This window comes from Heteronotia binoei, chromosome 1, assembly GCF_032191835.1.
Source record: "Heteronotia binoei isolate CCM8104 ecotype False Entrance Well chromosome 1, APGP_CSIRO_Hbin_v1, whole genome shotgun sequence".
Lineage (NCBI taxonomy): Eukaryota > Metazoa > Chordata > Lepidosauria > Squamata > Gekkonidae > Heteronotia > Heteronotia binoei.
Genome location: NC_083223.1, coordinates 20630185 through 20657593, shown reverse-complemented (window position 1 = coordinate 20657593; position 27409 = coordinate 20630185). Strand labels below are relative to the sequence as shown.

The window sequence follows — 27409 nt, the reverse complement described above, 5'->3', positions numbered from 1 at the left end:
TGTGTAGCACAGAAATCCCTCGTCTCCAAGGACTTGGCTGTGTCTGTTTTTTTTCTGTACTGCCTTGCTCATTCAGCATTTCTGTTAACCCGTCTGTTTGTATGGTGCTGAGCCAGTACACTGAACATATATTCTCTTGTCACTGCCTCCCAATATTACCTTCCTGAGAGGTAATATTGGTATGTTTTTGCCTGAAGCGCCATCATGTAGGATAATGAGTTTGGCTGCATATGCAGATTGCTAATTTAAATGTTTTTTGGCTGGGTAGACAAAAAGGAGCGGAGGGCTGCTGAGGAAAATGAAAATTATGGAAAAAGAGATAGGGGGGACTGTTGGCATGCAAGAAGGGAGGGGAGATAACACAGAAGAGACCATGAAAGAGAGAGAGACATATTAGCGTGGCTTATAGAATGAAGGTTGCTAACTTTTAAACTGGTTCCTCAAGATGTCCTTTTAGAATCAGTTTGATCTGCAAGCCGTTTCCTGGTGATGTAGTTTAGCTTCATGCTGTGAAAAGCTTCATATGCCCGGGGTGGAATTCTAGCAGGAGCTCCTTTGCATATTAGGCCACACACCCCTGATGCAGCCAATCCTCCAAGAGCTTACAAGGCTCTTTTTTGTAAGCTCTTGGAGGATTGGCTGCATCAGGGGTATGTGGCCTAATATGCAAAGGAGCTCCTGCTAGAATTCCACCCCTGCATATGCCTACTTCCATTCACTAACCCACACCTGAAGAGACATCCTTTCCCTCCTGTCCAATGGGCAATCTTTTGCAGAACCAGGAAAGAAAGTATATACTGGGCTGCAAAACAAGATGCAGAGGAACAATGTGATACATGGAACTGGAACAGAAGAAAAGGAAAACAGGGCTAAGAATTAAATTACGAGTCAGGTAGCACCTGACAGACCTGGGTATAAGTTTTCATAAAATAAAGCTCATTCCATCAGATTAGGGTTGCCAAATCCAATTCAAGAAATATCTGGGGACTTTGGGGGTGGAGCCAGGAGCAGGGTTGTGACAAGCATAATTGAACTCCAAAAGGAGTTCTGGCCATCACATGTAAAGGGACTGCACACCTTTTAAATGCCTTCCCTCCATTGGAAATCATGAAGGATAGGGGTACCTTCTTTGGGGGCTCATAGAATTGGACCCCCTGGTCCAATCCTTTTGAAACTTGGAGGGTAATTTGGGGAGAGGCACTGGATGCTATTGTGCAAATTTGGTACTTCTGCCTCAAGAAATAGCCCCCTCAGAGCCTCAGATACTCATGGATCAATTCTCCATTATACCTTATGGGAATCGGTCTCCATAGGAAATAATGGAGTGTCCAACAGACATTTCCCTCCTCCACCCCACCGCTTTTTGATGACCCTGAAGCAGGGGGAGGGCCTCCAAACCGGGGATTCATACAATAAAAAATAAATTCAACTAAACAAACAATATTTCTAAATGATAACTCAGTATCTTATTATGATATTCTAGAAACCATTTTATAAACCATGTCAAATTTTCAATATGTGCAGCTATATCAGTCCATGAGTAATAGCTTCCGCAATCCTGTGTTGTACTGTCTCTTTAATTAGGACTTCAAAATTCATGCCTCATTTCATAGAATCATAGAGTTGGAAGGGACCTCTAGGGTCATCTAGTCCAACCCCCTGCACAGTGCAGGAAACTCACCTCCCCCTAAATTCACAGGATCTTCATTGCTGTCAGATGGCCATCTAGCCTCTGTTTAAAAACCTCCAAGGAAGGAGAGCCCACCACCTCCCAAGGAAGCCTGTTCCACTGAGGAATTGCTCTAACGGTCAGGAAGTTCTTCCTAAATGTTGAGCCGGAAACTCTTTTGATTTAATTTCAACCCACTGGTTCTGGTCCTACCTTCCGGGGCCACAGAAAACAATTCCACACAATCCTCTATATGACAGCCCTTCAAGTACTTGAAGATGGTGATCATATCACCTCTCAGCCGCCTTCTCTCCAGGCTAAACATCCCCAGCTCCTTCAACCTTTCCTCATAGGACTCGGTCTCCAGACCCCTCACCATCTTCGTCGCCCTCCTCTGGACCCGTTCCAGCTTGTCTATATCCTTCTTAAAATGTGGTGCCCAAAACTGAACACAATACTCTAAATGAGGTCTTACCAGAGCAGAGTCAAGCAATACCATCACATCACGTGATCTGGACACTATACATCCATTGATACAGCCCAAAATTGCATTTGCCTTTTCAGCCACTGCATCGTACTGTTGACTCATGTTCAGCATCTGATCCACTAAGACCCCTAGATCCTTTTTGCACATACTACTGCTAAGACAAGTCTCCCCCATTCTATAACCATGCATTGGATTTTTCCTACCTAAATGCAGAACTTTACATTTATCCCTGTTAAAATTCATTTTATTGGTTTTAGCTCAGTTTTCCAGCTTGTCACAGTCATCCTGTATCCTGTTTCTGTCGTCTTCTGTGTTTGAAACCCCTCCCAATTTAGTATCATCTGCAAATTTAATAAGCATTCCCTCTATTCCTTCATCCAAATCATTGATAAAGATGTTGAACAAAACAGGTCCCAGGACAGATCCCTGAGGCACTCCACTTGTCACTCCTCTCCAAGAGGATGAGGAACCATTCATAAGCACTCTTTGGGTGCGATCTGTCAACCAGTTACAGATCCACCTAACGGTAACAGGATCCAAACCACATTTTACCGTGTCAACAAGGATAGTATGTGGAACCTTATCAAAAGCCTTCCTGAAATCAAGATAAACGATGTCTACAGCATTCCCCTGATTCAGCAAGGTAGTCACTTTCTCAAAAAAAGAGATCAGGTTAGTCTGACATGACTTGTTCTTGAGAAAACCATGCTGGCTCTTAGTAATCACATCCATTCTTTCCAAATGTTCCAGGACCGACTGTTTGATGATTTGTTCTAAAACTTTTCCAGGTATAGAAAGCTGACGGGTCGGTAGTTACCCCGATCCTCTTTTTTCCCCTTCTTGAAGATGGGGACAACATTCACCTGTATAATATAGTGGGTTCTATGCATGGCAGAGACTTGGAGTAAGTGATAACAAGTTCTTTAATAGGAATCACATAGTAAAAGGTTGCAGTACAAGACTGGGGATGGGGCCTACTGGCCCAACTTATATACATCTCTGGATTCCCGCGCTAGCACATCATTGAGTCATTCAAACCAGTGGGGGCTTGTGATTGGTCTAGGGCTGCAGGGGTTTGAATCCTGCAGCCCTTTGTTCCCAAGTTCCCAAGCTCAGTCCGCCTGGCTCCAATGAGCCCGGTGGGAACGTCCAAAGTCTTCCCTTGAGTCCACATACATAACAGGCCGCCTCCAATCTTCTGGCACCTTTCCTATTCTCCAAGAATTCTCAAAAATAATAGCCAGAGGCTCAGAAATTAGTACATCCGCAAGCTCTTTTAGAACCCTTGGATGCAATTCATCTGGCCCTGAGGATTTTGTTTCATTAAAAGAAACTAGGTGTTTATGTACTATCCCTACGCTGATCCTAGGTTGGAACTTCATACCCTCCTTATATGTTCTGTTTTTGCCATGTTGAGCACCGTTTCCCTCAGAAGAGAAGACTGAGGAAAAGTCACCTTTGAAATTGTCCAAATTGTCCACAGTTCTTCAAAGAGCCGGGGACAGATTAGTGAAGAGAATAAGTTGATCCTTTATATGAGACTGTAAATTGTGGCTCCGTGAAAGGAATTTATTGCGAGAGAGAGAGTGGACAAAGGTTGCAAAACCGCCATAAATGTCTAGATTTCGCTAGTCTCTCATTCTCTCCTGGAGTATATTTTCATTTCCTGTGCACCTACTGTTTCTTCCTTGCTGTCTGGCATCCTAGGCAAGGCTAACTTCTGGCACCCCCCCCCCCCCACACACACTGATAACATCAGGAAACTGTGGACAATTTGGACAATTTCAAAGGCGGCAAATGAGGAATGAATTTTGAAGTCCTGTTTAAAGAGACAGTACGACACAGGATTGCGGAAGCCATTACTCACGGATTGATACAGCTGCACATACTGAAAATTTCACATGGTTTATAAAACAGTTTCTAGAATATCATAATAAGATACTGAGTTGTCATTCAGAAATATTGTTTGTTTAGTTGAATTTATTGTTTATTGTATGTACCCACCTGGGGACTGGCAAGCCTACATCAGATACAAGTAAGAGTGAAGATCCGTCAGCCCTTAGGTCCAGGTCAGAAGGCGGGAGGGGTGCTACAAACAAGATTGTCAGCCCCCAGGTGGGGCCTTTCGGAATGACAACCAATCTCCAGACAATACAGATCAGTTCCTGTGGAGAAATTGGCGGCTTTGGCTGCTTTGACGCCTCTCCCCAACCAAACCTGCTCCCCAGGTGACACCCCCCCCCCAAATCTCCAAGAATTTCTCTACCTATTTATTTACTTACTTACTTTCTTTAGATTTATACATCGCCCACTCTGCGAGCGGACTCCGGGTGGCTAACGATCAAGATAAAACAATTCAGATTCCAATGATAAAAGAATAAAAAACATACACACACAATTTAAAAACTACATTATTAGGTGCTATAAAAAGATTTCATAACAAAGGCGGTTTCTCCGTATCTCAGTTTTCTATTCCTTTGCTACGCCCTTAGTGGTCTCACAGATTATATTGTTCACCTAGATTTGGCCACACTGTAGGTAGAGCGGGCCAGGTGGGGTCAAGATGCAAAAACGCAAAGAACTTGGTTACAGCTATGAGATACGCACAGAAGTGGACACTGCAGAAAATTAGCATTTGTAAGAGCCCTGACCCAGATAGACCAGGCTAGCCCAGACTCATCATCTCTCAGAAACTAAGGAGGATTGGCCTTGGATCATACTTGGATGGGAGACCCCCAAGAAAGCCCAGGGTTCCTATGCAGAGGAGGGAATGGCAAACCACTGTTGAATATCTCTTGGCTTGAAAATCCTCTGGAGTCACCTTAAGTCAGTTGTGACTAGACAGCACACGCACAAAAAAGCGTTATAAGAATCCTATGTTCCCAGGGCTTTTTTGTAGCAGGAACTCCTTTACATATTAGGCCACACTTCCTTGATGTAGCCAGTCCTCCAAGAGCTTACAGGGCTTTTCTTACAGGGGCTACTGTAAACTTCAGGGGGACTGGCAACATCAGGGGCGTGTGGCCTAACATGCAAAGGAGTCCCTGCTATCCAAAAAGCCCTGTAATGTTCCTATCCAGCTGCGCGTATGCGTGTGGTTGGTGTGGGGTACATCGTCCAGAGCTTGTTAATGAGTTTTAGTTTATTAGGGACACTGGATTCTTATCTCATTACAGATGCTTGTTTTCTGCATTGCTCACTGAAATAAAGTTAGTTCAGCCAGCTCTGAATCAACCAAGGACACTTTATTGCAAGAAGAAACAGTCACCAGAAAAACTGGCAGTACAGTGAACTATATACAATCTGGCCATGGTTAACCACGCTCCCCAGCAGGCAACAGTTACTCCTATTGGCTCTCTCCAGGATCCTTCATTTGCATCTCTTTGTTATAAGTTATTGCTTGCCTAGTGTCCTGACTGGCCAGTTCGACCAGGCTTCAGGATCCTGATTTGCAAGGAGTGCCTGCCTCAAGCTCAGGCAACAAGAACCCAATAAGACCCAATACATAACACTCACCATTATGCACACCTCCTAGCAGCGATCATTTTGCATTGTACCACTTCATCCTGACTTGTATCTAGGGTTGCCAACTGCCAGGTGATGAGCAAAGAAAAGACTCTCAGGCTCTGTATAATAAAGTCATGAGACGCACAAGTTTACCTTTCTTAGATGTGTTATTAAATTGATTAGACGCATCATTTAAAGAATATATTCAAAACACACCATCAGCACATACAGTGAAAACGCAACACCACGCAGTAGGAACCTATAATCCAATGACTCTGAACATAGTCTCTTAAAATGAGAACCTGCCCCAAGATCGATATATCACTGGCATCCCACCGTTGTGCAGTTCGTCTCCATATTAGAATTAGTCCAAATAGTCCAAGCAGCAGTTCAGTTTGATATTCCAACCAATGGCAACTCAGCTAACTCAGCAGAACCTGTTTGCTTTCTACTGTGTTTCCCAATCGCATTATCAGAGTTTACATAATCCAAACATGCACTCCTCAGCATAAATATTCAACCCATTGTAGTCTTCTATATGGTTCCGACATGAATGTTGGTCTTTTGACTGCCAAACAAAAAGACTCCCAAGTGTGCCAGCTCCTTCTAAACCAAAGTAGGGTTGCGAGGCCTTACCTGGCTTCAGGCGGAGGGAAATTCACTAGGTGACGCAATGATGTCACCTGGAAGTGACATCATCACTGTATGGTAGGGTTGCCAATCCCCAGGTGGGAAGCCTAACAAAAATCATGTTCAAAAGAGATGGTAAACCTCTCAAAAAAGTCTCTAAGGACTGATACGAAACTTCAAAGAGTTACACAGGCTCAATGCCAAAAATTGTTTTTACTGCCAGTCTAACTAGTAAAGCTGTGAGCTCGTTAAAGGCACAACGCCTATTTTTTACAAACTCATACCACTTATACAAAACATTTACAAAATTACAAAGTCACAAATCATACAGAAAAACAGGTCACTTGAAGAGTCCACCCCAGGAAGGGTTGCTGAAGTAGCCGTTTTGAGACCTCTCCGTGGAAAAACAAAATGACTGTTGACAAACTCTGAACAACAATGTTGCAGTGTGGTGAAGACTCGAAGACGAATAAGAAGTATGATTGATAACACGTTTCCCAGGTAAAATGTACGTGTTTCGATCCCAACTTCCTCTGATCAAAATACTTCAATAATCTGGAACCAATGCTCTGTCACAGTACGCATGCAGTTAGTCAGTTACTCCAAACAGGCATTAGCGGTTCTCGGTGCCACACAGTTTTAGCAGTGTCATACAGTTTTTACTTAAATTGTTAGAGTGTCCCCCACACAATGTGCCTGGCGCAATGACAGCACCCAGAGGTGACATCGCGCTGGGTACATCGCACACAATGGAGCTCTTTGGGGGTGGGGATTCCCCCCTGGCCAGCTCTGTGCTGGCAGGTTGGGGGCCCCAAACCAGGGAAACCCCAAACGCAATGGGAGGTTGGGAACCCTAAGTCAAAGTCTTGTTATGTTCTGTAAAAATTCAGGCTTTCTGTAATGCTCACAGACTTAGAAGAAGCCTGAGGTAGATTTGACAGCTGGGGGGTGGGGAATTCCTGGAGATTTGGGGGGTGGAGCCTGGGAAGGGGAGGGACCTCAGCAGGACATGATGTCATAGAGTCCTTCCAAAGCAGCTGTTTTCTCCAGGGGAACTGATCTCGGTTGTCTGGAGACCAGCAGTAATTCATGGAGATCTCCAGCCACCATATGGACAACCGAAACCCTAGCCTGAGGTCTGGCTGCAACTACTTTTTCTGGTCAGTTGTGCATCCTGCAATGTTCCCTCTAAGCCACAGAGTGTTGTGAGCAAAAGTTCTACCTTGTGAGCTACTGGCATTCAAATTGTGAGCTACTGCATAAATTAGTGTGCTCTGGGGTCCTCCTTCCTGAGCTAAGGCAAAAATGTGTGAGCTGGAGGCTAAAAATCTGTGAGCTAGCTCACGCCAACTCCACTTAGAGCAGGGGTGTCAAACTCATTTGTTATGAGGGCCAGATCTGACATAAATGAGACCTTGTTGGGACGGGCCATGTTGGGTTGGGCCGAGCCATGTCAGCACGGACCATGCGTTTACCTATTTAAGATTAGGTAGCAGAGATATACATTTTATAAAGAACACAGACAAACACACACACACACACATATATATATATATTAAAAAATTAAAACATACTTAAAACGTTAGCAGTCATTGGTCTTAAAGATGCTTTCTTTGTATTTCTCCCATGGCATCCAGGGAACTGGGCAAAGGAAGCTCTGGCTCTTCCCTTCCTTCCTCAGGGGAATGGAGGGGGAGCCTCAGCCAACAGAAGGAAGAGAGCCTTGGCTCAGTAGCTCTGCTATGTGATTGAGAGAACCTGGCAAAGAAGCTCTCCCTCCCCCCTTCTCCCCAAGAGAGGAGCCTCAGCCAATGGTGAAAATAGGTAGCTCCTGTGCTATTGAGCAAGCCTGGCAAAGGAAGCAAGATATAGGGAGAAGGAAGCAGATGACAGCCAGTTGCTCAAGGGCCTAATAGGAGCCCTCCGGGGGCCTGATTTGGCCCTTGAACTGCACGTTTGACACCCCTGGCTTAGAGGGAACAATGACTCTCAGCCTGATCTACCTCACAGGGTTGTTGCTGTGAGGATAAGATGAAGGAGAGGAGAACACTGTAAGCTGTTTTGAGCCCCCACTGGGGAGAAAGGTGGGGAATGAGTGAAATAAATTAATTTCTCACTATGTATGGGTACATGTACGATTTTGCCAGCAAGGGTAAGAGCTGCTTAGGAGATAAAAGAATTGGTTTTTCTCACTCTTCCCTCATGAGGTTCTCTTTGATAAACCAGTCCCAGAGGCTACATTTACAGGAGAGAAAAATCATTTAAATTAAAACTTGGAAGAATGTGTAATGTGCACTCTGAGCTCCTCTCGAAACACTTGAGGGGGTAGCTCTTGTAGCTGTGCAAGGAACAAAATTCAAATGAATCCCTCAGTATTGGAGCCTTCCACTCAGTAAAAAAAGGGGGGGGGAGAGAAGCACTAATCTTGCACCACCCACAATTACTGAAATAATTCAGTCTATTTTTTAAAACAAAACAAAAACAAACCTGCATTTACCCTATATCAGTACTTGTAGTTATCCAGCCGCTATTACAATACTTTATACTTTGGTTGCATCTCTGTAAAGTTTTTAAGGCAAGAGACAGAGCTGGTTTGCCATTGCCTTCCTCTGCATAGTGATCCCAGACTTCCTTGGTGGGTCTCCCATTCAAATGCTGACCAGGGCCAACCGAGTTTAGCTTCGGAGATCTGATATGATTAGGCTAGCCTAGTCAAATACAAACTAGACTGACCCTGCTAAAGTTTGGAGAACTGAGGAGATCGGGCTAGGCCTAACATTTTGCCAGGAGAAATTTGTCATGCAGGAATGACAAGGGATGCTACTCAATGAAAACTTGCTTTGCCTGAATGATGAAAACAGCAACACCCTTGCCTCCTCAGCAGTGTTCCCTCTGAGTTAGTGTGAGCTAGGTCACAGTTTTTTAGCTCTGGCTCACATATTTTTGCCTTAGCTCAGGAAATATGGCCCCAAGAGCAAACTAATTTATAAAGTAACTCACAACTTTAATGTCAGTACCTCATGAAGTGGAATTTTTGCTCACAAGACTCCAAAGCTTAGAGGGAACACTGCTTGAGATACTTCACACACACACAGTTGACAACCTGAGTCATGGCCTCGGGGTGTGTGTGTGTGTGTGTGTGTGGGATGGAGCAAGGCAGAAAAATGAAAGGGAAACCTCACATGCAGAAATGCGCCTGCTGCTCCTCATGGGCAGCTGTACACCAGGGAAACCACCCAAGCTCTTACTTGGGGCAAAACTCTCTACTTATCCTCCTCTCTGGCAGGCTGCCCCTTAGGGTTGCCAAGTCCAATTCAAGAAACATCTGGGGAGTTTGGGGGTGGAGCCAGGCTTTGGGGGTGGAGCCAGGAGACATTGGGGTAGAGCCAGAAGCAAGAGTGTGACAAACATAACTGAACTCCAAAGGGAGTCCTGGCCATCACATTTAAAGGGACCACACACCTTTTAAATGCCTTCCCTCCATTGGAAATAATGGAAGGATAGGGGCACCTTCTTTGGGGGCTCCTAGAATTGGACCCCTTGGTCCAATCCTTTTGAAACTTGGAGGGTATTTTGAGGAGAGACAGCGGATGCCATGCCATGCTGCAAATGTAGTGCCTCTGCCTCAAAAACAGCACCCTCAGAACCAAAGAAACCTGCAATTCAATTCTCCATTATACCTTATGGGAATTGGTCTCCATAGCGAATAATGGTGCACCCAGCAGACATCCCCCCTCTGCTTTCCAATGACCCTGAAGCGAGGGGAGGGGCTCCAATGGGGGGGGGATCTCCTGCCCCCCCCTGGGGGATTAGCGAAACTATAGGATTTTAGCATACAGCTGTGTAAATAAAAAAACCGCTACAAGACACCATAAAATTTAAACAACAAAACAGTGTAATGTAGAGGTCAGTGGTGTACTGACAAAACTTACACACAGAACTTCAAATAGAAAGCATGTAGCAAAAAAAAAAACATAAACAGAAGACTGTTCAAAAGAAGTCCTTCCAATCACAAGGGAATGACAATCGTCCAAGTATTTAGTTCATGCAACTAAAAAAAGCCCTTCCAAAGACGTCTGTTCTAGATATCAAGACGTTGGTGCCTCTACCTCAAAAACAGCGCCCCCAGAGCCCCAGATACCTGCAATTCAATTCTCCATTATACCTTATGGGAATCAGTCTCCATAGGGAATAATGGAGCGCCCAGCAGACATCCCTCCCCCCCCCCCCCGCTTTCTGATGACCCTGAAGGGGGAGGCTCCAAACCGGGGGATCCCCTGCCCCCACCTGGGGATTGGCAACCCTACGTGCCCCTTCTTCCCCCTCCTCGGCTCTTCCGCGCGCCCTTCTTCCAGCTTTTCTATAAATAGCAGGCAGAAAGGCGCTCTCTCCAAAGGGGCCGCTTCGGGGCGCTCGTTCCGCCCGGGCTCCTGGGGACTGGTGGGCGGCGTCGATGGGGGCAGCTTCGCAACTCCAGAGCGGCCAGGGCAGCGCACCTCCGCCGCCTTTCCCCTCCCACCGCCCCGCCTCGTCCGCCAGGCGCCCTCCGGATGTCTCCACTCGCCCAACTTCCCAGCTGGAGTCCCGGGGCAGCGCGGAGGTCTCCGGAGGGCCCGCCCGGCTCTTTCCCTTTCCGGCCGCCAGGAAGGAGGAGGAGGAGGGCGAGAGGGGCCCTCGAGCGTCCCGGGCTGCCTGCCTGAGTCCCTCTCGGGGCGGTATGAAGCCCGACGGCAAGGTGGTGCTGCTGGGCGACATGAACGTGGGCAAGACGTCGCTGCTGCACCGCTACATGGAGCGCCGCTTCCAGGGCACGGTCAGCACGGTCGGCGGCGCCTTCTTCCTCAAGCAGTGGGGGCCGCACCACATCTCCCTCTGGGACACCGCAGGTCAGCTGAGGAGGGCGCAGCCGAGGGGAGGACTTGGCGGGGAGCTGGGGGGCCAAACTGCGACCCGGGGGCCACATGTGGCTTTTTTACGCATCTGGTGCGGCTCGCAAAGTCCCCACTGGGTGGTTTGGAGAAGGCATTTCTCTCTTTAAATCGCTTCTCCGGGCCAAGTCAGCTGGCAGATTGGAGAATGCATTTAAAGTTAAAGTTGCTTTCTTCCCACCTCTCCTTCCCCATCTTCCTCGGGAGGTGGTGGGCTCTCCTTCCTTGGAGGTTTTTAAATAGAGTCGAGATGGCCATCTGACAGCAATGAAGAGCCTGTGAATTTAGGGGGAGGTGTTTGTGAGTTTCCTGCATTGTGCAGGGGGTTGGACTAGATGGCCCTAGAGGTCCCTTCCAGCTCTAGGATTCTATGATTCCTTCCTTCCTTCCCCTGATGCGCATGTCTTGCAACTCTCAAACATCGAATGTTTACTTTATGTGGCTCTTTCATTAAGTGAGTTTGGCTCTCCCCACGCCCAATGGCCTCCGTGCCGCCACAGCCCTGGGGGCTGGGGGTGGAGGGGTCGCCTGCCTGCTGTGTTGATCTGCTCTTCTGTCCAGTGCACTTTGATCTCAGCTAAGGAGCTGTGTTGTGTCCTCACAGCAACCCTTTGAGGTAGGTCAGGCTGATGGAGACTGGCCCCAAATTGCTTTGGAGTAGAGGGGACTGTTCCACTGTGCCACAGCCTGTTGGGCAGTGCAGTTTGAGTTCAAGGACCTGGGGGTTACTAGTAGCTCAGGGGTGGCCAAACTGCTGCTCGGGAGCCACATATGCCTCTTTCACACATATCGTGTGGCTCTCAAAACTCTCTTGAGTTACTCCTGAAGGTTTTGTATCTAAAATTGGTTGCGAATGGACATGTCTGTCACTCGAGGTTGCAATTTCCCCGTGAGAACGCAGTTTCTAACACAGAGCTTTTGTTTTTGTGGTCAGTCCAAGTTTCTTGAAATCCCCACTGCCCTGTTAGCTGGCTTGGAGAAGGCATTTGTCTCTTTAAATCACTTTGCCAAGCCAGCTGGTGACTTGGAGAGTGCATTTAAAGTTAAAGTACTGTATATTTCTTTCCACTTCTCCCTCCCTCCCCATCCATTTCCTTCCTCCCTCCCATTGTAGTGGTTAAGTGTGCAGACTCTTATCTGGGAGAACCAGATTTGATTCCTCACTCTTCCACTTGCATCTGCTGGAATGGCCTTGGGTCAGCCACAGCTCTCGTAGCAATTGTCCTGGAAAGGGCAGCTTCTGGGAGAGCTCTCTCAGTGCCACCTATCTCACAGGGTGTTTGTTGTGGGGGAGGAAGATAAAGGAGATTGTGAGCCACTCTGAGACTCAGAATGGAGGGCAGAATATAAATCGTCTGTCTGTCTGTCTGCCTTCCTTCCTTGTGGCTTTCAAACATCTGACATTTATTCTGTGTGGCTCTTACATTAAGCAAGTTCGGCCACCCCCACAATAGTGATTGTGCGTGATCCTGGCCTTCATTTCAAAGCGTTCCAGGTAACATCGGTACAGAACTTCTGCAGCCTTGGAGAAGTCCCCAAGAAGATTTTAAAAAGTAACCTGGATCACCTGGGGAAATGATAGGTAATGTGCTGGCATGGCTGCTGTTGGCACAGTGCTGTTAAATACTTCTGGGCCCAGTTTTTTTGAAAAATGGCTTAACTTTACTTGGATTACTCCTAGGTCAAAGTCCACCGGCTCCTCAGAGATCAAAGAAAGTTCCAGAGTATAAGTTTTCAGGAATAAGAGCTCCATTTGCCAGACACCTCTGGGCAGCTTTGATTCTCAAACTCCTACTCCGCTTCCCCCCCAAAAATCTTGCTCTCTCAGGTGGACTTGCATCTTGTAGCTGTTTCACTGCAGACCAACTGGCTTGAACCTCAAGGTTTTATATTTAAAATTGGTTATGAATTGGTCTGTTCCTTGAGGCTGCCGGTTCCCCCTCAGAACGCTGTTTCTAACAAGGAGTTTAGCAGACAGAGCTTTTCTTTTTGTGGTCAGTCCAAGTTTCTAGATTTTATGGGTAGCGAAACATTTGAAAGTGAGCGAGTGGTGCCTGGAACATTAGGCATTCGTAAGTCGTTTGTTCTCTGTATGCTATGTTCTAACCCACCAGGTGTGTAAGCTACCCATATCTTGTTGAAAAAAGGCCTGGTGAAAAAACGAATAATAGTAATAATAATAGTAGTAATAATAATAATAAATTTTTATTTATTTATATTAATAGTGCTTGAACACTTAGTTTGCTGGCTTTGGCTGAATCGGCAATAGATTGCATGGTGTTAAAGCTTTTGGGCAGATTGATTGCCAAGCTCTTAGTCTGTTCTCAGTTTAATGGATCCCTGACTCCAATTTCTGTGTAACTCCTGACTCCCTGGATATGAAAGGCCAAGGGAAAGTGTGGGTCTTGGCTAAGAGTCAGGTCCGTAGCCACGGGTGGGGGCGTGTCTGTAGGGGCACTGCCCCTGACTTCCAGGCAAGGCCTCCTGACTTCCAGGCAGCCCTCTGGGACAGGGGCAGTCTGCTCCCCCCCCCCTTTTTGCCATAGCTAAACTGTCAGACGGTCAGCAGCAGCAGCCTGAGGCAGGAGAGCTGAGCAGGGCACAGTGCAGTGCAGCAGCAAAAGCAGCCGTTCCTTCTTGACTCCAAAGTTTTAGAGTAGGTCCCTTTCAGAGCCTCCAGCTTTTGCTCCCGTCCCAGGAAGCTTCTGAGAAGTGGCAAGCCCCGCAGTGGACGGCAAAGGGTGCCCCCTGATTTTTAAAATCCTGGCTACGGCCTTGCTAAGAGTGTGTGCGAAGTGTGAGCGATCAGATTGCGCTCACTGCTTTTGGGATATAGAAGTAACCCTAGATGGCAAAAACGGAATAGTTCCCTTGATTTTTGGTGCGTGAGCATTTGTAACTCTTAAACCAAAGGAGTGTTTTTTGGTCTCAGGGTTTCCTTGTTCCTCGAAAGGATTTTTGCTGTGTTCCGTCAGTCCTCTGTAGGGGCAGCTTAGGGTGTTTTGCTGTTGCCCCCACCCGGAAACCAGAGGAGGTGACTCTCTCACCTGTTTGCTGTTTTACTGTCTTTAAAAAATAGCCTTATAGGGTGTCCTGAATCTCTGAAAGATTACTTCTTCTCTTGCTTGCTGTTTTGCTTCACCTGGCCACAAGGTAATCCAAAAGATGGCTCAGCTCCTGTGAGAAGAAGGAACCTTGCGATCCATCAGGAGCTGTCAAGTGGAGCCTTTAAAGCAGATTGTGGGAGCAAGGGGGTTGGGCAGGGCTTTTTTGTAGCAGGAACTCCTTTGCATATTAGGCCACACCCTCATGAAGTAGCCAATTCTCCAAGAGCTTACAGGACTCTTCTTACAGGGCCTACTGGAAGCTCTTGGAGGATTGGCTGCATCAGAGGGGTGTGGCCTAATATGCAAAGGAGTTGCTGCTACCAAAAAAGCCCTGGGGTCGGGAATACCATGTGTTCCAGCACCTGGATGGGAGCAGTGAATGGGCTGCAATGGGGGAGAGGGGCTGTTGTTGCCCCTCAAATCTGCTCCCTTGGCAGTGCTTGGGGGGGGGCACAGTGGAAGGGCTTCTAGCCCCACTGGTGGACCTCTTGATGGCACTTGGGGTTTTTTGGCCACTGTGTGACAGAGTGTTGGACTGGATGGGCCATTGGCCTGATCCAACATGGCTTCTCTTATGTTCTTATGACTGTCTCAGGTCACGGCATAAGAACCATGCCTGGTCTTTTGAGAGGGACAGGGTGGCAAGTGTCATTTCACTTGGCTCTTGAATATGTAGTAGATGCGCTGTACATTGAGGTGTTGAAGACACATCATTTATATGGACTTTTGAGGTAGGCCTTTTTTGTATTGTCACATCTAGGGCTTTTTGTTGTAGCAGGAGCTCCTTTGCATATGAGGCCACACACCCCTGATGTAGCCAATCCTCCTGGAGCTAGTAGGGCTCTTAGTACAGGGCCTTCTGTAAACCCCAGGAGTATAGGCTACATCAGGGGTGTGTGGCCTCATATGCAAAGCAGTTCCTGCTACAAAAAAAAGCCCACATCTGTTGTTAGCCTTGTTTTCTTAGTTTCAGCCAGTCTTCAAATGTGTACTGGGTGGGTTTTGTTTTTGTTTTTTTGCTATCAAGTCATCTGACTTATGGTGACCTCACTAGGGTCTCTTTTAAGGAAAGAGACATTCAGAGTTGGTTTCCGTTGCTTGCCTCCATGTTACAACCGTGGGGTTCTTTGGTGATCTCCCATCCCAATACTAGCAGGGCCAGCCCTACTGAGTTTCCAAGATCTGACGAGATGGGGCTGGCTTGGGTGTGCTACGTGATGAACAGGGCTTTTTTTGTAGCTAGAACTCTTTGCATATTAGGCTACACAGCGGTGGAATTCTAGCAGGAGCTCCTTTGCATATTAGGCCACACACCCCTGATGTAGCCAATCCTCCAAGAGCTTACAAGTCTCTTTTTTGTAAGCTTTGGGAGGATTGGCTACATCAGGGGTGTGTGGCCTAATATGCAAAGGAGCTCCTGCTAGAATTCCACCCGGAGGCTACATCCCCTCGATGTAGCCAATCCTCCAAGAGCTTACAGTAGGCCCTGTAAGAAGAGCCCTGTAAGTTCTAGGAGGATTGGCTACATGAGGGTGGGGTGGGTAGAGCGTGTAGCCTAATATGCAAAGGAGTTCTTGCTACAAAAAAAGCCCTGGTGATAAATGACAGTGCATATTCATAATCATGCAAAAAGACTAAAGCCAAGGGGCATACAACAGCCCTGGCATGGAGTCCACTGTTTCTACAACAGCCGAGACTGCAAAAGAAATGCATCACTCAATGAAATGGTCACAATACAGATCACATAACCATAGAATGAACTGTGTAAAAGGCGTGAGTGGGTGTTATGGACAGAGGCTCGGAAGAGAGGTGTGATTTCTATTTCTGTTTCACAGGGCCTTTCAGTCATGCTTCCCATTACAGGTCCCTCCCCTCCTCCTTTGCATACGGACATAAAGCCACATGCTTTGAGAAGAGTCTCCCTGTCGCTGTTGGGGGTGAGCCACAGCTGGCTGTAGAGTTATTTATTAATTTAAAACATTAATTAGCTGCCTTTCTTCCTTACGGAGCTCAAGGCAGCTAGAGTCATAGAATCACAGAGTTGAAAGAGACTCCCCAGGGTCATCTAGTATAGGGGTCCTTAACAACCCCAGCACTCCCCCGCTGGTCTGTGGAAAAATTGTCTCCCACAAAACTAGTCCCCGGTGCCAAAAGAGAGCCAGTTTGGTGTAGTGGTTAAGTGCGCAGGATCTTATCTGGGAGAACCGAGTTTGATTCCCCACTCCTCCACTTGCAGCTGCTGGAATGGCCTTGGGTCAGCCATTGCTCTGGCAGAAGTTGTCCTTGAAAGGGCAGCTGCTGTGAGAGCCCTCTCAGCCCCACTCACCTCACAGGGTGACTGTTGTGGGGGAGGAAGGTAAAGGAGATTGTGAGACACTCTGAGACTCTTTGGAGTGGAGGGCGGGATATAAATCCAATATCTTCATTTACCTCACAGGGTGTCTGTTGTGGGGGAGGAAGGTAAAGGAGATTGTGAGCCACTCTTGAGACTCTTTGGAGTGGAGGGCGGGATATAAATCCAATATCTTCATTTACCTCACAGGGTGTCTGTTGTGGGGGAGGAAGGTAAAGGAGATTGTGAGCCACTCTGAGACTCTTTGGAGTGAAGGGCGGGATATAAATCCAATATCTTCATTTACCTCACAGGGTGTCTGTTGTGAGGGAGGAAGGTAAAGGAGATTGTGAGCCACTCTGAGACTCTTCGGAGTGGAGGGCGGGATATAAATCCAATATCTTCATCTACCTCACAGGGTGTCTGTTGTGGGGGAGGAAGGTAAAGGAGATTGTGAGCCACTCTGAGACTCTTCGGAGTGGAGGGCGGGATATAAATCCAATATCTTCATCTACCTCACAGGGTGTCTGTTGTGGGGGAGGAAGGTAAAGGAGATTGTGAGCCACTCTGAGACTCTTCGGAGTGGAGGGCAGGATATAAATCCAATATCTTCATCTACCTCACAGGGTGTCTGTTGTGGGGGAGGAAGGTAAAGGAGATTGTGAGCCACTCTGAGACTCTTTGGAGTGGAGGGCGGGATATAAATCCAATATCTTCATTTACCTCACAGGGTGTCTGTTGTGGGGGAGGAAGGTAAAGGGGATTGTGAGCCACTCTGAGACTCTTTGGAGTGGAGGGTGGGATATAAATCCAATATCTTCATTTACCTCACAGGGTGTCTGTTGTGGGGCAGGAAGGTAAAGGAGATTGTGAGCCACTATGAGACTCTTTGGAGTGGAGGGCGGGATATAAATCCAATATCTTCATTTACTTCACAGGTTGTCTGTTGTGGGAGAAGAAAGTAAAGGAGATTGTGAGCCACTCTGACTCTTCGGAGTGGAGGGCGGGATATAAATCCAATATCTTCATTTACCTCATAGGGTGTCTGTTGTGGGGGAGGGAGATAAAGGAGATTGTGAGCTGACTCTGAAATTTGGAGTGGAGGACGGGGTATAAATCTCATATCATAAATCATCATCATCAGAAAGGTTGGGAACCACTGATCTAGAGCAATTGAAAATTTGAAATGGCTAGTAAACGTAACCAAATGTGGTGCAAAATAAAACTGTCTCCATAAAGATTGAAAGTGAGGGGACGGGGCACATCTCCCTGGGGAGGCTGTTCCAGAATTGTGGGGCTGCCACCGAAAAGGCCCTCTCTTGTGTAGCCACCAAATGAGCTTTGATGAATGGGACAGTCAAGAGGGCCTCTCCCTGCGATCTTAATTCCCAGACAGGAGCATTGGATAGAAGACGGTCCTTCAGAGTTAGCAGGAATTAATTCCTCGGTCATGCCTGTGGGGGTGGAGTGGGAGGCAGGCGGTGTTCTGACTTCTCACCAAGTTCAGTGAGCATGATTTACATTTACGTCCCTTCTTCTGTTGATATAAATGATACAGTTGTCTTCGGGGCCCTGCTAAATCCAGCTCTTCCCCAGCACTCCCCAAATGCCATCCAGGCGATCTGGCCTTGGGACTTGTGTTGTGTTCTTACTTTGAGGGAACTTGTTTTGGATGCCATCCCAGATGTTGGAGGCGCTCTAATTATAAGTTTTGTAACCCTTCTGAGACCGTTTTCCGCGTGTCTTAAGAAATGCAAGGATGAACTGTGCTATCGTATTGCAAAATGAACTTGGTGGTTCTTCTGAACTTCTCCTTTTGGGAGTACAGTTGAATTGCAGCCTGAAGCCATTTGCTCTTCTCAGGAATCGAGTCTTGCTGAATTCTCTGCTGTCAAAGGAAATGGTACACGCAGAGCTTTTTTTTTTTTTTTTTGAGCCAGGGCACACCGGAGCGCAGCTCTGCCTTAGATGCCCAGGGCTCCCACCCTCCTTCCAAAGTTGTGGCGGCAGCTTCCTGGGCCGAACTGTGCTTCCTGGGCCTCCTGCTGGGCTTTTTCTACAAAGAAAGCCCTGGGTACATGTAATAGTTTGGTGGTGAAAAGTGCTGTTGAGTTGCAGCCTCCTTACGGTGACCCCATAGGCAAGGGCAAGGGACGTTCAGAGGTGGTTTGCCATTGCTGACTTCTGTGTCGCAACCCTGGACTTCCTGGGTGGTTTCCCATCCAAGTGCTAACCAGAGTTGACCCTGTTCATTTTCTGAAATTTGATGAGATCAGGCTATCCTGGGCTATCCATGTCAGAGCGTGTAATAGTTTAATAGTCTGTAAATTGGTTGGCCATGCCACATAAGTATGACGAATAACAGTTTCATGTGAGGATTCCTGTTGATGGATGATCTTCGCTCACATGTCCACAAATAATACCTCCATAAGACTTTTGTTAGAGAACATCACACAAAATATGCTTTATGTTCTACAGTAGTGCAATGTGACTAGTCCAAGTTAACCAGCAGAATGACTCAAACAGAGGTTCTCCTGGAGAATTCCTGTAGATGGATTACTTTTGGTAGGTAAGCTGTCCATGCTAAGTAGATCCCACCCCACTGCCCAGCTTCTCACAGTGTCTTGGAAGGGGGCTGCTTTTTGTTTTAGCATTCTTCCATTATGCAACCTGGAAACTGAGTCCTTTATAAAATGAAGACAATTCGTCCCGTCACTATGAAATCAGACACGAAGAAACTACCTGCTGAGGGGTTATAATCTCTCCAGATTTCAGACAAATTTGATAAAGTGATTATGAATCTATAATAATAATAATTTGCTCTGATATGGATAGCCCAGGCTAGCCCAATTTCAGGAACTAAGCAGGATTGGCACTGGTTAGTATCTGGGCAGGGCTTTTTTTGTGGCAGGAACTCCTTTGCATATTAGGCCACACCCCTCTCATGTAGCCAATTCTCCAAGAGCTTACAAGGCTGTTATTACAGGGCCTGCTATAAGCTCTTGGAGGATTGGCTGCATCAGGGGTGTGTGGCCTAATATGCAAAGGAATTCCTGCTATAAAAAAAGCCTTGTGTGGGAGCCTAGAATTGCTGTTCAGAGGCAGGCAATGGCAAATCACCTCTGTTCATCTCTTGCCTTGGAAACCCTACGGAGTCGCCATAAGACAGTTGTGATTTGACCGCACTTTCCACCACCAAACATTTTCTTAACCTTTTACTCCCTGTGCTGTATGGGAGTGTACCGAAGGTTAAAAATACTCCTCTTTTTGTCTTAGATTTGGACTTCGGTGAGTAGTTTCCTGATCTCATATCTCTGTTGGTAGTTAAGGCTGTTGTGTTAAATGGTTGGACTGCCAGGGTCCAAAGCTGGATGTGATCTTTGAACTGCAGAGCTCAGGGGCGTGCTGTGGAGGGAGAGAGATTTCCCAAATAATTTACCCTCCAAGCCAGTGATTCCTCCATAAACTAACTTGGTTTGAACACATGATGGAAAATAAGCATTTTAACTGTAGAGGGCAGGCCGTTTAGTGCCAGATGCAGAAAGGAGTTCCATTGAGAAACCCTCCAGCAAAACCAAGTCATACTATCCCTGTGAGGAGCCTCACTTCTTTATATATTTCTTGGAAACAAAGATTCCATTGCTCAAGACAGGTCTGCGAGTCATTCAGTTCGTGGCGAAGAGAAGCTAAGTTTCATTCTCACCTAAGAAACAGAGTCATGTGCGTCTGATCTCACCCTGCTAGAATTATCTTCTTTGGAGGTTTTAATGCTGTAAAGGACTCTGCCAGCCTGGAGAATGACTTGAGGAATTCCCCTCTTAACTTTGGCAAGACCTCCCTGGAGAAGACTCTTGCCTCACTTCCTGTTTCCAGGAGTAGCTTATCACATGCCAGTCTCTTTCTCTGCTTGATAACCAATTATTTCCTCACTGAGCTTCCTTTGGCCGTTAGTAGGGGAGAAGGCTGAAAGAGGCTGCAGTGTAAGTTGGGTGAAAGGTGCCGACCACAACTTCTCTCTTGGGGGCCCCCTGCTGCTGTTAGCAGTTCTTAAATCAGAAGCTAATTCCTGGCAGCTTGCTTGTCAATATGTCATGGGTGTATAACGCCATCTCAAGTCACTTTTCAAACCCTAACATCTAGCAACCCATATACCATGAGTCAGTATAGGGTAGTGGTTAAGTGGTTTGATTCCCCACTCCTCCACATGAAGCCTGCTGGGTAACCGTAGGTCAGTCACAGTTCCCTCAGAATTCTCTCAGCCCCACCTGCCTCACAAGCAGTGTTCCCTCTAAGCTGAGTTAGTGTGAGCTAGCTCACAGATTTTTAGCCACCGGCTCACATATTCTTGTCTTAGCTTAGGAAAAATGGCCCCAGAGCAAGTTGATTTATGCAGTAGCTTACACCTATAATGTCAGTAGCTCACAAAGTAGAATTTTTGCTCACAAGACTCCACATCTTAGAGGGAGTATTTTGCTCACAAGGTTCCTGTTGCAGGGAGAGGAAGAGAAAGGTGATGGTAAGCTGCTCTGAGCCCCCTTAGGACAGAGAAAAACAGAGTCTACAATCCTTTTGTAAGGGTCAAAGACCCCCCCTCTCAAGAATATTGGTGCTAGCCTCATATTGACTATTGATTTAACAGTTCAGGTCAAGCACTGGAGTCAGAAGGACAGGCCTGAACTTTAAACATGAACTCTTTAAGCAAAAGGCAGGAAACTTTTAATTTGGCCTGGAGCAGTCAATTTTCCTGTACAAGTACGCCGCTGTCTTTCGAAGCCATTTGCCAGCTCTAGTCCTCAATAAGGTTTTTAAATTAAAACACCTATGGCACATAATTGGAGAAGTGGAAAAGAAGATCACCTAGAGTTCAACACGTGTCGTCTTCATCAATTAGCTATAGTAAAACTTGCTAATGTAAGCTGAATGTCTTTTGAACCCTCATCATTTGAAATTTATGGTTTGTATTGCTCATTAAGGTGTCTGGAAATGGAACCTTGAACCATGGGCTTGAAATTTTGGCTTGAAACACGGGTTTCCATTTAGCATATTATTGGTGGGATCAAAAGTACCACCAATTAAAAAGTGCTGACAAATGTGTTTTGTTGATACGCGTGCTCAAGTTTTAAACAAAGTTCAATTGAGCATGCCCAATAATGTCATAATGAGGTATTTTTGAGGAGAGACAACTTCAGGTATAAAATTAGGTGTTATTACTGTATTGTCAAGCCTCTCAGGTAGCTTCCTTTATTTGCAAATAACGTATTTTTTTCCTATGCAAACTTGATCTTCCAGCTCATGGTGTGACTGAGAGCCAGTATGTGTGAGAGCCAGTTTGGTGTAGTGGTTAAGTGTGTGGACTCTTATCTGGGAGAACCGTGTTTGATTCCCCACTCCTGCATTTGCTGGAATGGCCTTGGGTCAGCCATAGCTCTGGCAGAGGTTGTCCTTGAAAAGGCAGCTGCTGTGAGAGTCCTCTCAGCCCCACCCACCTCACAGGGTGTCTGTTGTAGGGGAGGAAGATAAAGGAGATTGTGAGCCACTCAGAGTGGAGGGTGGGATATAAATCCAATATCATCATCATCATCATCATCATCATCATCATCATCATCATCATCATCTTATTATTATTATTGGCTCTCTTCTCTGAGGCATTGCTTTCACTTCTCCTCTTGTTCTTCTAGGACGTGAACAGTTTCATGGCCTTGGATCGATGTACTGCCGAGGAGCAGCTGCTGTTATCCTCACCTACGATGTCACCAACTTGCAGAGCATCGTGGAGCTGGAAGATCGGTTCCTGGCCTTGACGGACACAGCCAACGCAGACTGCATCTTTGCTGTTGTCGGGAACAAAGTGGATCTCACAGACTCTTGCGCCTTCCTGACGGAAACGGAAGATGAATGTCCATCTGAGAAACCCATCAGCGGCTGCACTTCAACCAAAGTGAAAAGACAAGTCCACATAGATGACGCTATCGCACTTTATAAGAAGATCTTGAAGTACAGAATGTTGGATGAGAAAGATGCCCCGGCGGCAGAAAAAATGTGCTTTGAAACTAGTGCAAAAACTGGATACATGGTGGACCATCTTTTTGAAACTGTGTTTGATATGGTGGTACCGACAATTTTGGAGCAGAAAACTGAAGGACCGTCACAAATTGTAGACTTAAATAATTACAAGGCAGCCAAAAATACACAACCAGGCTGCTGCAGATGAACCATGAAGCGTGAAATCTTTCCCTCCTGTACTAAATTGAACAGTATAGCAGTTTAAATTGGCTACAACACAGACGGCTGTCAAGGCTAAGTTGGGGAAATCTATTTTTCAGAATAGATCTTCTGTAAACTTTGATCTGAGTAAAAGAATGGGGGTAATAGAAGAGGGGCAGATTATTTAAGAGGAGAACAGTGATTTTTTTAAAAAATAACTCTTTCATACAAGCTGTTCTTCTCAAACTTTCTAATCATTCTTTGTCCTCTTGACCTCTGTGTACTTTCTACCCATGAGATGTTTCACTGATCTGTCACTGTTTATTTTTTTTAAATTCACATCTTTCACTTTTTTGTTCAAATAATAAACATTTTTGGAATATTTGCATAACTTTGTGTAAGCAAAGAAGGGTTGCTTTGATTGTGTGAGTACTTCTTAAGGAAAGATGATGGTGTTATCTGCTTTCAGCTCACAAAAAATCGAAGAGAAGCCATGTTGGATCAGGCCAATAGCCCATCCAGTCCAACCATCTGTGTCACACAGTGGCCAAAAAAACCCAAGGTGCCGTCAGGAGGTCCATCAGTGGGGCCAGGACACTAGAAGCCCTCCCACTGTGCCCTCCAATAAGCACCCAGAATACAGAGCATCACTGCCCCATACAGAGAGTTCCAACAATACGCTGTAGCTAATAACCACTGATGGACCTCTGCTCCATGTATTTATCCAATCCTCTCTTGAAGCTGGCTATGCTTGTAGCCGCCACTACCTCTTGTGGCAGTGAATTCCACGTGTTAATCACCCTTTGGGTGAAGAAGTACTTCCTTTTATCCATTCTAACCCAACTGCTCATCAATTTCATTGAGCGCTCATGAGTTCTTGTATTGTGAGAAAGGGAGAAAAGTACTTCTTTCCCTACCTTCTCTATCCCATGCATAATCTTGTAAACCTCTATCATGTCACCCGTCAGTCAATGTTTCTCCAAGCTATAGAGCCCCAAGCGTTTTAACCTTTCTTCATAGGGAATGTGTTCCAACTCTTTAATCATTCTAGTTGCCCTTCTCTGCACTTTTTCCAATGCTATAATATCTTTTTTGAGGTGCGGTGACCAGAATTGTACACAGTACTCCAAATGAGGCCGCACCATCAATTTATACAGGGGCATTATAATACTGGCTGATTTGTTTTCAATTCCCTTCCTAATAACTCCCAGCATGGAGTTGGCCTTTTTTGTTGCAGCCACACACTGCCTATGGGACCCCCTCCTCCAATATGTCCCAGGAAGAGCATTATGCTCTGCTGCTTGAAACTTGCTGGTGATCCCTAGCCCTAAAGAAGTCCAGATGACCTTGATGAGGACCAAGGCTTTTTTGGTCCTGGCCCCATCTCTGCCAGATGGCACCAGGGCCCTGCAAGACCTTTTACAGTTTTGCAGGGCCTGTATGGCAGAGATGTTTCGCCAGGCTTTTGATTGACAGTGATGGTTGCCAAGATAGCATCCCCTTCCCTCTAGATTAGAACTGATAAAAGGAAGTCCTTCACCCAAGGATGATTAACACATGGAATTCACAGCTACAGGAGGTGGTGGTGGCTGCAAGCATAGCCAGCTTCAAGAGGGGATTGGATAAACATATGGAGCAGAGGTCCATCAGTGGCTATTAATCACAAGGTATAGATGGAACTCTCTGTCTGGGGCAATGATGCTCTGTACTGAGAGCCAGTTTGGTGTAGTGGTTAAGCGTGTGGACTCTTCTCTGGGAGAAATGGGTTTGAATTCCCACTCCTCCACTTGCAGCTGCTGGAATGGCCTTGGGTCAGCCATAGCTCTGGCAGAGGTTGTCCTTGAAAGGGCAGCTGCTGTGAGAGCTCTCTCAGCCCCACCTACCTCACAGGGTGTCTGTTGTGGGAGGGGGAAAGGTAAAGGATATTGTGAGCCACTCTGAGGCTGTAGTTACACATACCCAATAATGCAGTTTCAATCCACTTTCAAACTGGATTTTGCCAGATTACTCAGTAAAATCCAGTTTGAAAGTACATTGAAAGTGGACTGAAACTGCCTTATTGAGCATGTGTGATCACAGCCACAATTGGGCTCAGCTGACCTTCTGAGGCTTGGCTGAAAGTGGTTTGGTCTGATAGGTTTTAGCTGAGGGTTGCCAATCCCCAGGTGGGGACAAGGGATTCCCCAGTTTGGAAATCCTCCCCCTGCTTCAGGAGGTTCATTAAATGTCTGCTGGACTCTCCGTTATAGCCTGTGGAGACTGTTCGCCATAGGGTAATGGAGAATCGATCTGTGGGTATCTGAGGCTCTGGAGGGGTTGTTTTTTGAGGTAGAGGCACCAAATTTTTCAGCACAGCAACTGGTGCTTCTCCTCAAAACACCCCCTAAGTTTCAAAAAGATTGAGCCAGAGGGTCCAGTTCTATGAGCCCCCCCAAAAGGTGCCCCATCCTCCATTATTTTGAATGCAGGGAAGGCATTTAAAAGGCATGCAGTCCCTTTAAATGTGATGGCCAGAATTCCCTTTGGAGTTCAATTGTGCTTGTCACACCCTTGCTCCTGGCTCCACCCCCAAAGTCCCCAGATATTTCCTGCGTTAGACCTGGTGATCCTACTTTAGCCTCTGGCCAGCGAGAAAGGCCTGAGTGGTCTTCCTCTAGTCCAGATTTTATTCCTGGGCAGGAGAGCAGGCGCAGTGTCCCACATGGCCTCTATTTCCATGGCCAGTGGAAGTGAATATCTTCTGTACAAAAAATAGTTCCAACGGAAAATGAAACAAGCGCCTAGTGCCATCTCGAAGTCTGTGCATGTGTGTTAAGTGCCGCGTTATGAATTAATGACCTCCCAAAAATCCTATTGTTAACAGCCTTGTTCTGATCTTGTAAACTGAGGGCTGTGGCTTCTTTCATGGAGTCAATCCACCTCATGTCTGATCTTCCTCTTTTCCTGCCTACTTCAACTTCAGCCTAGCATTATTGTCTTTTCCAGCAAGCCTTTTGTCTTCTCATAACGCATGACAGCCTCAGTTTAGTCATTATACCTTCTAGGGCAGGGGTGTCAAACATGTGGCCTGGGGGCCAAATCAGGCCCCTGGAAGGCTCCTATCAGGCCTTTGAGCAACTGGCTCTTGTCTGTTTCTCCCTCCCTCTTGCTTCCTTCTGCTTCACAGCTTGCTTTGCCAGGCCTGCTCAATTGCACAGCAGAGCTACTGAGCCAAACTTCTCTTCCTTCTATTGGCTGAGGATCCTCCCTTTCCTGGACCCCTGGGTAAGGAAGGAAGGAAGGAAACAGCCAGAGCTTCATTTGCCCAGTTCCTTGGATCCCATGGGAGAAATGCAAATAAAGTACCTTCAAGACCAATGAGTGCTAATGTTTTAAGCATGTTTTAAGTTTTTTTTAAATATATTTAATTCTGTTTGTCTGTGTCCTTTATAAAGTTTCTATCTCTGCTATCTAGTCTTAAATAGGAACACACACAGTTCGATCTGACATGGCGTGGCCTAACAAGGTCTCATTTATGTCAGATTCGACCGTCATATGAGTTTGACACCCCTGTCTAGGGAGAGTTCAGGATTGATTTGATCCAGTGCTTTTTTTGGTATAAAAAGCCGAGCAGGAACTCATTAGCATATTAGGCCACACCCCCTGACATCACCATCATTTCACCCAGGGCTTTTTTGTAGAAAAAGCCCCATATTTGCATGTTAGACCACACCCCTTGCTGCCAAGCCAGCTGGAACGGTGTTCCCAGGGGTTGTTTTGTGGAAAAATAGGTGGTGGAACTCATCCAGGGATCGTTATGCAGCTGCACCTACTATTCAATGGGCAAGGTGGGAAGGAGGAGGTGGAACCCTCAGAAAGGTTCAAGAGCTGTGCTCCTGTGAGCTCCTGCTGAATCCGAGGCCTGGGTATTCCTGCTCAAAAAAAAGCCCTGATTTGATCTATTATCTTGAAGATCAACCATTTAGTTCAGCACAAGTTTTTGTGAGTCGAGAGCTGTGAATGCTGATGCTGCAACAAAAAATTGTTAGACTCTTAAGATGCCCCTGGACTCCTGTTTAATTTTGTATTTTTAAAAGGTGTAATCTGTAACCTTGGCTCCATTGTTTTTGTGCCAAGAACCAGTGACTTCTATCTGTTGGACTGGCAGAGACCAGCTGCCTCACCAGCACTGCATGTTCTCTTCCGGACCCTTGGAATGTGTTTATTTGTTTCCTCACTTTACATAGACCACATTCCTTTGCAGCTCTGAACCTTTTCTCCGTCTTGTAGATAATGTCCTTGTTAAACCGCAACATCGTAGTTTTGAGCTCTGGATGCGCATAGAGTAAGTTGGAAGCTGAAGTCAGAACTAAAGAAGCTGTGTGTGTGTGTGTGTTCCTATTGGATTATTGTGCTTTCCCCTGGATCGCAATATACGCCCATTTTTTAAGATTATCTTTTCTAGGAACGGCACTCTGTTGCCAAAAGAGACATGCGCTTGGCACATGTTTCTGGAGGGCCCAGCCATGCTAAAATGTTGTGAGGTACATTATTCTACTTCTGGAG

The 27409-nt window shown here is 46.3% G+C and overlaps 1 protein-coding gene across 1 annotated transcript; it reads left to right on the top strand.

The window, feature by feature from the left end:
• Positions 1-10704: 10704 nt before the first annotated feature.
• Positions 10705-23255, top strand: RAB20 (RAB20, member RAS oncogene family). Its single transcript, XM_060231873.1, has 2 exons — positions 10705-11179; positions 22339-23255. The coding sequence occupies exons 1-2, from the start codon at positions 10747-10749 to the stop codon at positions 22869-22871; spliced, it is 966 nt and encodes a 321-aa protein (XP_060087856.1). The 5' UTR covers positions 10705-10746; the 3' UTR covers positions 22872-23255.
• Positions 23256-27409: the final 4154 nt, after the last annotated feature.

Excerpts from the sequence above, each read along its gene's own strand:
- RAB20 (XM_060231873.1), top strand. The coding sequence starts at position 10,747 with ATGGGGGCAGCTTCGCAACTCCAGAGCGGCCAGGGCAGCGCACCTCCG. Across the intron at positions 11,180-22,338 it reads CTCCCTCTGGGACACCGCAG|GACGTGAACAGTTTCATGGC; the intron begins GTCAGCTGAGGA and ends TTGTTCTTCTAG.